Genomic DNA, 10,641 nt, shown 5'->3' with positions numbered 1-10,641 from the left:
AAAAAAAAAAAAAAAAGATGAGGTTTCAGCAATTTGACCCAGGCTGGTCTCGAACTCCCGACAGAGGTGGATTCTGTCCCCTCATGATCCATCCACCTTGGCCTCCCTAAGGGCTGAGATAACAGGCGTGAGACATCGAGCCCAGTCTACTAGCTGCTTTATTTTACTGGGCACACATCCGCCAGGCACTCTGTGGAGCACGTCAGCCGCATAATGTCAGTTGATCCTTTTAACTGTTGGGTAAGGTAGATACTATTATAATACCGTTTTACAGAAGGTAAAAGTGGAGGCTAGTGGCAGGAGGCCAAAGCATGCATCCTGGCCCGTGAGATACAGTGGGCTCCTCTTATTCTCTACAGCCTTGCAGGAAAGAAGGCCATATTTTGAGGGGGTTTGGTGCTTAAGGCAGGGCTGGGGTCAGATGTGATGAAGACATCAGCAAGACTGGGTGTGGTAACTTATGCCTGTAATCCCAGTACTTTTGGAGGCTGATTCCATGAGCCTGATACTATCCCGGGCAATATGTCAAAACCCTATCTCTGCAAAAAATTTTAAAAATTAGCTAGGCATGATGGTGCATGCCTGTGGTCCCAGCTACTTGGGAGGCTAAGGTGGGAAGATTGCTTGAGCTGAGGAGGTCGAGGCTGCAGTGAGCTGAGATTGTGCCACTGCACTCCAGCCTGGGCAACAGAGTGAGACCCTGTTTCAAAAAAAAAAAAAAAAACAAAAAACAGGAAAGCAACTCACAATGAGACAATTTGGGCCCAGGCCACTCAGAGAAAAGAGTGACGCCAGAGAGTACCGCACCCACTCTGTTTTCTGAGGGATCTTAACAAGATTGAAGCAGTATTTCTCACACTTAAGCAAAGGGGCATCAGAATGTTCTGGAGGGCTTCTCTTTTACAATTTATTTATTTATATACTTTTTAGAGACAGAATCTTGTTATGTTGCCCAGCTGGAATTTGAACTCCTGGACTCAAGCAATCCTCCTGCCTTAGCCTCCTGAGTAGAGGGCGTCTTAAAACACACTCCTCAGCTTCTCTCCTGGAGTTTCTGATGCAATAGGTCTGGGCTGGGTTGGAGCTCAACAATTTGAAATTTTAGCAAGTTCCCAGGAGTTGCTGAGGCTACAGGTCTAGAACCACATTTAAGAATCACATGAGGAATGTCCTGTCCATATACATGAAGAAATACGACACTCTCTCCATGTTCCTAACTTCCTCCCACTGCAAATGCACCATTTCAGGTATGAATTATATTTGAACTCAGCTGTAGAGTCGAGGGACTGTGGTAAAGCTAACCTTTGTAATGAGCCACTTTTTTTTTTTTTTTGAGACAGAGTTTCACTCTTGTTACTCATGCTGGAGTGCGATGGCACAATCTTAGCTCACTGCAACATCTGTCTCCTGGGTTTAAGCAATTCTCCTGCCTCAGCCTCCTAAGCAGTTGGAATTACAGGTGACTGCCACCAAGCCTGGATAATTTTTTGTATTTTTAGTAGAGACGGGGATTCACCATGTTGGCCAGGCTGGTCTTGAACTCCTGACCTCAGGTGATCCACCCGCCTCGGCCTCCCAAAGTGCGGGGATTACAGGTGTGAGCCACGGTGCCCGGCCCATTTTCTTTGCTTTCTCAATCCTCCTTCAGTGCCATCTCACTCTCCACTTTGTGTCCTCACTTCCTTTTCCCTTAGCAGCTCTTTCCTCACCAGTGAGCTCCTCTTTCTGTACCTCTCCCTCGGCCCTCCCACAAGCAGTCACGAATGTCACCAGCCGGAGGTGCATCATGAGAACCTAACTGCTGTAGTTGTTAATCACCATCCTGAGTGGCCCATCTGTGAGAGGCACAAGGTCCTGGCCAGGGTGGGGAGTAACAGAGAGAAAATGATGATTATTATGAAGTCGTGACAGCAAGGCTGTCTTTGCAGCCAGGCCTGCTTTTGAATTGGATCGGATGCCAGCTGCCCTGGGGGAGTGGGGAAGCGTTCACTGGGGCTGGTCTTGTGTTTAGCTGGAGAAAGTCACAGCCTGGGCAGACCTGTCCCGCTGTAAGCTGTCAACTCACAGTGTCTAAACCCAGCTGTGCCGTTTCTGCCTCCTGATCAGCTCTGCTTCACCGCATGATGCCACACCAGGCTTCCTCTGGGTGTCCAGACGCCCCCTGCTCCAAGCCCCAACTTACTGCATCCACCCCCTATTCTGCACCTGGCCTCCCTTCCTACTTCAGTAAAGAGATCCAGGGATTCTCATAAACACCTTCCATGTGTCCCTCTTCCTTCTCACCACAAGTCTCTCTGCTCCCTTCCCCATCCCCACCCTGCAGCAAGGGTGGCAGAAAAAGCAGGACGTTTAGAATCAGACAAAACTGAGCCTCAGATATCCCCAGGCTTTGATAAAATGTGAGTGAATTTTGGCTATTAGTTTGGTCTACTCAGCTCTCCCCACCCCTTCTTGTGAAAACAGACCCACCCACTCCCCACCGAGGGGATAGTTTGAGTTAGCCGGCCAATCACACTACATGACAACAGTGATTGGCCTGTGGATGTGCCTGTAATTGGAGATGGGCCAATTGGACTTCTTATTTGGATTTTTTCCATGTAGAGTTGGTGGGGAAGAGTCCTGTCCTCTCTGGTTTGAGGCTGTAAGAATGATAAACAGGCCAGGTGTAGTGGCTCATGCCTGTAATCCCAGCGCTTTGGGAGACCAAGGTGGGAGGATCATTTGAGGCTAGGAGTTGGAGACCAACCTGGGCAACGTGCAAGACCTCATCTCTATGTTAAAAAAAATTAGCTGGGCATGGTGGTACACACTTGTAGTCCCAGCTACTTGGCAGGCTAAGACAGGAGGATCGCTTGAACTCAGGAGTTTGAGATTGCAGTGAGCTAGGCTTGTGCCGCAGCACTCCAGCCCAGGAGGAAGAGAGAGGCCCTGTCTCTAAAACAAGCAAAAGAATGGAAAGCAGAGACTGCTTGCACTCATGTTCCCTGATGCCCGGAAAACGTCTACCTGCAGGACAAGAGAAAGAGACCAGCACCTAGAAGGATAAAGAAGGGCATGGCGATGTTTGCGTTCTGGGTCCAGCTGCTCTGAGGCAAGCTCTACGCTTGCTGGTTCTGGTTCTGGTTCTGGCTCTGGTTGCTTTCTGACGTTTACCATAGGAAGTGCTCTGACTAACGCATGTGAAACTCATCATTTCCCATCATGAGTGGCTGTGAGATTACAAGAGGTCGCCTATACGAAGCCCTTAGTGAGCTTACTCCACTGGGGCTTTGAATGCTGCTGCTGGCCCCTGCCCGACACATCTCCAGCACGGTCCAGTGATGCCTTCAGCATCTCACCTCAGTCAGTGCGTCATCATTCCCCTGGGCCACCTGGCTGGAAATCCTAAAGCCATATGCCTTTCCTTAATTTCTTATTTTATTTTTTACTTTTTGAGACAGGGTCTCATTCTGTCGTCCACCTGATGTACAGTGGTGTGATTCCAGCTAACTGCAGCCTCAAACTCCTGGGGCTCAAGTGATCCCCCCACCTCAGCTTCCCACGTATCTGGGACCACAGGTGCACACCACTACATCCAGCTCATTTTTGTACTTTTGTAGACATGGAGTCTCGCTGTGTTGTCCAGGCTGGTCTCGAACTCCTGGACTCAAGTGATCCTCCAGCCCCGGCTTCTCAAAGCATTGGAATTACTGGCGTGAGTCACCACACCCAGGCTTTTCCTTTATTTCTAATACTGCCCGTGCCAGGCCCGATCCATTGTCCCACACAGTATCTCCCAGATCATTCCTTCCTCTTCAGTCTACCTGCCCCAGTCCTAGTCCAAGCCTTTCATTCATGTGTTCAACAAACCTTACCAGGCCCAATGCTAGCCCGGGAAATGGGCTGACACTGCGGACAGGTCAGTGGGCAGAGCAGATACTGTCCCCCGACACTATTCCTCTGCCCCCGCCCTTCCAGAGCACCTGTCACACTAATTGTCATCACACACCACTTTTATGTTACTCTTCTTCTTAATAGCATTCCTTGGCTCCCTACTTCCTCCCTCCTCAAGTCTTAGTGTCCCTGGCCTCCAAAAGCCCTCCACAATCTGCCTCCAGATAATAAGAATAATGATAGCATTAATAGTGGTAGCAGAAGCGGCTACCATTTGTGACATTCTCATTATGAGGCAGAAAATGCGCTGAACATTTTATAGGCATTTGCTCATTTAAAGCCGCACAACCAGGGGTGAAATTCGACATATTCAGCACAGGCACCAATCAATCGGAGCGGATGCTGCCTGCTATGCCGTGCCAGGCATTCCAGCTGAATCCAGTTCTGTTCACAGTAACCCTGAAAGGCAGGTGTTATGATCCCTGGCTTAAAATGTGTGAGTTGGCTGGGCACAGCAGCTCACACCTATAATCCCAGCACTTTGGGAGGCCAAGGCGGGTGGATCACCTCGGAGTACAAGACCAGATCAGCCAACATGATGAAACCCCGTCTCTACTAAAAATACAAAAATTAGCTGGGAATGTAGCGGGTGCCTGTAATCCCAGCTACTTGGGAGTCTGAGGCAGGAGAATCACTTGAACCCAGGACACAGAGGTTGCAGTGAGCCAAGATCGTGCCACTGCACTCCAGCCTGAGTGACAGAGCGAGACTCCATCTCAAAATGAATGTATGAATGAATGAATGAATGAATGAATGAGTGAGTATATGAGCTGACACTCAGAAAGGTGAATGGTCCTACCCAGGGTCACACAGCTGGTAAACACCAGCTTTCCAATCCAGGAACCTCTGCCTCTGGAGCCTCCACTCCCTAAATCCCCACCACGCAACCCTTTCTCGGGTGACGCCAGGTCTTTCCCTGCAACGCAAATGGGCCACAGTCTTGCTCACCTCCTCCATTCATTCTGTCCACAGCCATTGGATGTGGCTCGTACCTCCACTCATCACCTGTGCAAGATGAGGGACCCACCATGGGGACAGAGACTGTGTCATCCCTGCTCACTGTGATATCCCCTGCACCTGGCACCTTATCTGGCAGAGTTGATGTTCAGCAAATATCTATTGAATGATCAGTATGATGGTGACAAAGGCGTCAACTTTGCTGGAAGGAGTTCCCAGGTGTCACTTGTGAGTGAAAGTGTGCCTCCTTTATTGTGGGTCTTTTTTGTTTGTTTGTTATTAGTTTTATCCTCCTTTATCTTGCCATTTATTCGTTTATTTTATTTTTATTATACTTTAAGTTCTGGGGTACATGTGCAGATCGTGCAGGTTTGTTACATAATTATACTAACGTGCCATGGTGGTTTGCTGCATCCAGCCCCTTGTCATCTACATTAGGTATTTCTGATAAAGAAAATGTGGCACATACAGACCATGGAATACTATGCAGCCATAAAAAAGGATGAGTTCATGTCCTTTGCAGGGACGTTGATGAAGCTGGAAACCATCATTCTCAGCAAACTTTCACAAGAACAGCAAACCAAACGCTGCATGTTCTCACTCAAGTGGGTGTTGAACGATGAGAACATATTGTGGATTTTAAGACAAGAAAGGACCAGAGCATTCTGGCATGGGGGTCCCCTGGCTGTGGAGGCATGATGAGGCTGTCTGACCTCCTGCTGGTCCAAGCAGAACACCAGTCCCAGTGCTGGAAAGCATGGGTGGAAGGCAGCCACGCTGGCCCCACAGGCCAGGAAATGCTGTGGCCCAGCATGCTGAGCCCCGTCACCACCACCTGCCCCGCCATCCCTCTTCATTCTGCTTCTCCAAACATTCTCATCTCATTCATTCATCCAATCAGTCACTCAGCAGTTATCGAGTGCCTGTTCTGGGCCAGGCAGGTGCTAGGTCACAGCAGGAGAAAGTCAATGGTACAAAGATTCAAGACACAGCCCCTGCCCTCTACAGCACAAAGTCCCAAGGGAGAGTCAGATACGTAAGTGGACGGCGATGACACCATGTGATAAGCACCACGGGAGGGGTCAGTGTGGGTGCCGGGGGATTGTAGGATGGCCCTTTCTGTGCCATGTGAAGGTGTTTGAAAGAATCAAGGGTGGATTCCACATTCAAGATTCTGTCCACATTCAAGATTCTGTAACGTTGCGAGTTGCAACAGTGTTTGCAGAGGTGGTTAATTAATGTTTGTTCTTTGTGGTGGTGGTTAATGTTTAATATTCATCTCAGCCACCAAAACGGGTCTGAATTTCAGCATGGTACTCAGAGATCCTTCACTCTTCACAGAGCAACGGCTTTTGGTGTCGGGAACTCTGGGTTCCAGCGCCAGCTCTGTGATTTAGAGCGCTGAACCTTTTTGAACCTGTTTCCTTCTCTGCCTTTCAGGATTGCAGGGGTTAAATGGATAGCATTAGTCACCTTCCTTTCGCAGGCTGTTAGCACTCAATCAAGGCTGCTTCTCCTGCTCAAAGGCGTTTAAGACCCAGGCAAGTCACACCCACCAGACAAGGAATAACACCAAGGGGCACCTCCACACCCTGTCCCCCACTGCCCCAAGGAGAATGCTTCTAAACTTAGCAAAAATGAGTTTAAAACAAGTTCACGTGAACTTTTCTACACAAGCAATGAACCAAAGAAAAGAGTTTAGGAACAGATTAGAGCAGACTCAGGTGGGCTCAGTTTCCCTACCCGCCCAGGCCCTGCAGGACACTGCTCATTGCTGGACTACGAAACCCCATCCGGCTTCTCCCCTCCAAGATTCCGCAAGGACCACCCCCGACAAACGCGTCACCACCCTGGCCAGCACTGAGCACAGCGGGTGGAAGGAGAGAGCAGGGCTTTGGGGAAACTCCAGTCCAGGGTTTCACCACCATGCCCTGTGTCACCTTGGGCAAGTCATGTCACCTCTCTGGCCTCGGTAGATTTCATTTAAAAATGAGCATGTTCAAGCCGGGCGCGGTGGCTCACGCCTATAATCCCAGCTCTTTGGGAGGCTGGGGCGGGCGGATCACAAGGTCAGGAGTTCAAGATCAGCCTGACCAACATAGTGAAACCCCGTCTCTATTAAAAAAAAAAGAAAAGAAAAAAAATGAGCACGTTCCTAGGTCAGGGGGTGGGAGGCGTGGAGGTAGCGTGGTAGAAGCCTCAGTAAGGTGCCAGGCATTTCCCAGGCTGGTAAAGCATTAACCCTCTCCCCGCCAGCACCCCAGGACTGTTGATGTTCTTGATTTATGCCCCCCCCCTTCCTGCCTCCTTCTAACTTCCTTCCTCATCCCAGTCCAGCAAACATTGAAAGCCCCTGGATTTAAGCCATATTTGAGTGTGGTCTGGGGCGGTTTGCAGGGTGGAGCAGTCCAGTGGAGGCTGGGGGAAGAAGGGACAGAGTTGTACTCCTGCCACTGCCTGTACACCTGCACCCCGTCCTGCACATCCTCCTCTGATCCCCCACTCAGGCTGCTGGGCTGGGGATCCTGGGGTGCCCGCCTTTACCTTGGAAGATCCTCCCGTCCTGGGTGAGCAGGGCGGCCCCCACGGGAAAGTGACTGTAGGGGCAGTAGGCTGACTTCTTGGCCTCCTGGGAGCAAACCAGCAGCTGCTGGACACACTCGGGCTTCAGGGTGCAGGCGGGATGTTTCTGGGCCATGTTGGTACCCCGGGCAGGTGGCAGAGCAGCGGAAACAGGAGCTCTGGCCAGCCTGGGCTGGTGCCTCAGACACGACTGCAGCTCCTCCCCCTGGGTGTGTCCCCGCAGCCAACTGGCAGGCTGTCAGGTGCCTGACTTTCAGGATGCAGGGTCTAGGAGAGGAGCCTCCCATGGTTTGGACTCAGCAGGTGTGGTGTGTCAGATGGTGCCTGCATGTGCTTCACACTCTCCCTTAGGGACACTGTAGAAGGTAGCCGTGAACACACATTTCTCAGGGAGGAAGCTACTGGGTAGGTCAGTGTGAGATCTCAGAGGTCCAAACACCAAGGGCTGACAGCCCTCAGTTTGTTAAATCACTTTTTCTCTCCTTCACTGAGGGAAGGAATGAGGCTGAAAGGGCAGGGCTGGGGCAGCCACTATGGCATCCTGAGGCAGGAGGCATGAACAAGTTGCAGTAAGACTGAGACCTTTTTTATTTTCACCCATTTTCTATCCAATTTCTCTTTACCCCAGCCCAGAATTAAAAAGTACCTCAGCTGCTGGGTTCAGTGGCTCACACCTGTAATCTCAACACTTTGGGAGGCTGAGGCAGGAGGATTGCTTGAGCCCAGGAGTTTGAGAACAACCTCGGCAAATTGGTGAAACCCTGTCTCTACCAAAAATGCAAAAATTAACTAGGCATGGTGACACAAGCCTGTAGTCCCAGCTACTTGGGAGGCTGAGGTGGGAGGATGGCTTGAGCCCAGGAGGCAAAAGCTGCAGTGAGCTCAGATTGTACCACTGCACTCCAGCCCCGCTGAATGCCAGACCTGTCAAAAAAAAAAAAAAAAAGTATCTCAGCTGGAGGGTGGAGGACCATTGAGATCATTTACTCGGGCCCCTCATTGTTTTGTTGGCAAAATAGACATTGATGTTGGTGGTAAAAGAAATGTGTTTGTTGGCCAGGCACGGTGGCTCATGCCTGTAATCCTAGCACTTTGGGAGGCCGAGGTGGATGGATAACCTGAGATTGGGAGTTCAAGACCAGCCTGACCAACGTGGTGAAATCCCATCTCTACTGAAAATACAAAATTAGCAGGGCATTGTGATGCATATTTGTAATCCCAGCTACTCAGGAGGCTGAGGCAGGAGAATTGCTTGAACCCGGGAGGTAGAGGTTGTGGTGAGTCGAGATTGTGCCATGGTACTCCAGCCTGGGCAACAAGAGCGAAACTCTGTCTCAAAAAAAGAAAGAAAGAAAGAAAGAAAGAGAGAGAGAGAGAGAGAGAAAGGAAGGAAGGAAGGAAGGAAGGAAGGAAGGAAAGAAAGAAAGAAAAGAAAGAAAGAAAGAAAAAGAAAGAAAGAAAGAAAGAAAGAAAGAAAGAAAGAAAGAAAGAAAGAAAGAAAGAAAGGGAAAAAGAAATGTGTTTGCATCCTGGTTCTGCCACTTTGCATGTGGACAAGCTTTGGCAGGTCACTTGACCTCCCTGAGCCACAGTTTCCTCATGTCAACCAAAAAAAAAAAAAAAAAAAAAAATTAGCCAGGTATGGTGGCACATGCCTTTAGTCTCAGCTACTCAGGAGGCTGAGGTGGGTGGGGGGCTTGAATCCAGGAGTTTGAGGCTGCAGTGAGCTATGGTGTTGCCACTGCAGTCTGTTTGGTGACAGAGCAAGACCCTATTTAGTAATGCTAATAATAACAGTGATGATGGTGGATCTTAAACCTGAGTTTGCTTGTCCTCTGAATCCGGGGCTGTCATCCATCTCAGAATTCATGGGAGGAGCTGGTATAATGGACTGGCAAGGGGTGCAGGACTTGGCATCAGAACCATTAGTTTAAATATGTTTTCTGCTACTTATCACCAGTGGTGTCCCCAGGCAAGTGATCTGTGCCCCTTTCCTCATTTTACAATGGGACAGCACAAGGACCCACCCATGGTGGATCATAGTTTTATTCTGTTCAGGAAGGCTTCCCATTTCTTTTGTTTTATTTTGGTTCTTATAGGTGAGACCTCTTGCTGGGCTGCCAATCATTGTGCTTCCACCCTGTGAGCGGGTACAGGCAGTTGACACAGGTTGTGCCAATCAGAGACCTTGCTTTTCTGCTGAGTCAGTGGGAATGTTGGTTTTCCCCATTGCGGTTGTTAAGCTAAGAAGCTATGACTGTTGCTGGCATCTGGCTTCCCCCTCTTGGTAGAGAAAGCTTGCTTGCAGAATGAAGCCTGGTGGAGAGAAACAGAGCTGAGAGATGGGGGGAAAGAACCCTGACTGCTTGCTGAGTATCTGGATCCAGCCATGCCTGCAGGCATGGTTCTAGATTTTCTTTTAATTGAGCCAATACAATTCACTTCTATCTTAAACTTGTTTGAGTTTTGTTTCTGTCAATCCTATGGTGTTTACAGGAACATATTACTTCCTAGGATTGTTGTAAAAATTAAGCGAGATAATATATATAAAGCTTTTTGCATGCGACTGGTGCATGGTAAGTGCTCACCCAGCATTAGCGCATGTTATAGCAAATACTGTGTGCCAGGTCCTGTGTTTGGTACCACAGAATTAGAGGCGGATGAGACTCGGTGCCTGTCTTTGAGGATCTCACACTAGCGAAGGAGACAGATAAGGTAACAGACAGATATAAGACACAATAAAATGAGATTAGATACTGGGTCCTATAGCAAAACAGAAAAACTGTTGTTTGGAAGGAGTGGTGGGGTAGGTAGGTTAGGGAAAGCTTCCCAGGTGACAGAAGAATAAAAGGAGTCTTAAATGATGGGTGGCCGTTCATACTGTGCCAAGACTAGCTGAGTCATGGAGAGCCCCACCCAGGTGGCGCTGAAGGAATTAAGAGTCAGACCCAGAGATAGAGCGCAAAGGTGGGATCAGGGGGCTGACGGCATTCCCAGCTGAGAGTCCAGAGCAGACCCTGACCCACGCACTTATTCTTTGCATTCGAGGGATAAGTTTAACAAGGTGATGCTCTGTGTTCTTTCATAGATTAAAGGTAAACTAGGGCCGGGCGCAGTGGCTCAAGCCTGTAATCCCAGCACTTTGGGAGGCCGAGGCGGGTGGATCAC

At 49.4% G+C, this 10,641-nt stretch overlaps 1 protein-coding gene across 2 annotated transcripts in view; it reads right to left on the bottom strand.

Moving 5' to 3' along the window:
- The window catches only part of CDA (cytidine deaminase), a 28,736-nt gene extending 20,978 nt beyond the window's left edge, over window positions 1–7,758 (bottom strand). Inside the window, exon 1 of one of the 2 annotated variants that reach the window (XM_017506432.2) lies at window positions 7,435–7,758. In XM_017506432.2, the coding sequence (XP_017361921.1) occupies window positions 7,435–7,588 (154 nt within the window). In that variant the 5' untranslated portion in view covers window positions 7,589–7,758. The remainder of the gene's footprint in view (window positions 1–7,434) is intronic. The other variant, XM_017506443.2, reaches the window with a different exon arrangement.
- Between the last annotated feature and the right edge of the window lie 2,883 nt (window positions 7,759–10,641).

Source organism: Cebus imitator, unplaced genomic scaffold, assembly GCF_001604975.1.
Source record: "Cebus imitator isolate Cc_AM_T3 unplaced genomic scaffold, Cebus_imitator-1.0 Scaffold15, whole genome shotgun sequence".
NCBI classification, from domain to species: domain Eukaryota; kingdom Metazoa; phylum Chordata; class Mammalia; order Primates; family Cebidae; genus Cebus; species Cebus imitator.
This window is presented reverse-complemented; position numbering and strand designations above follow the sequence as displayed.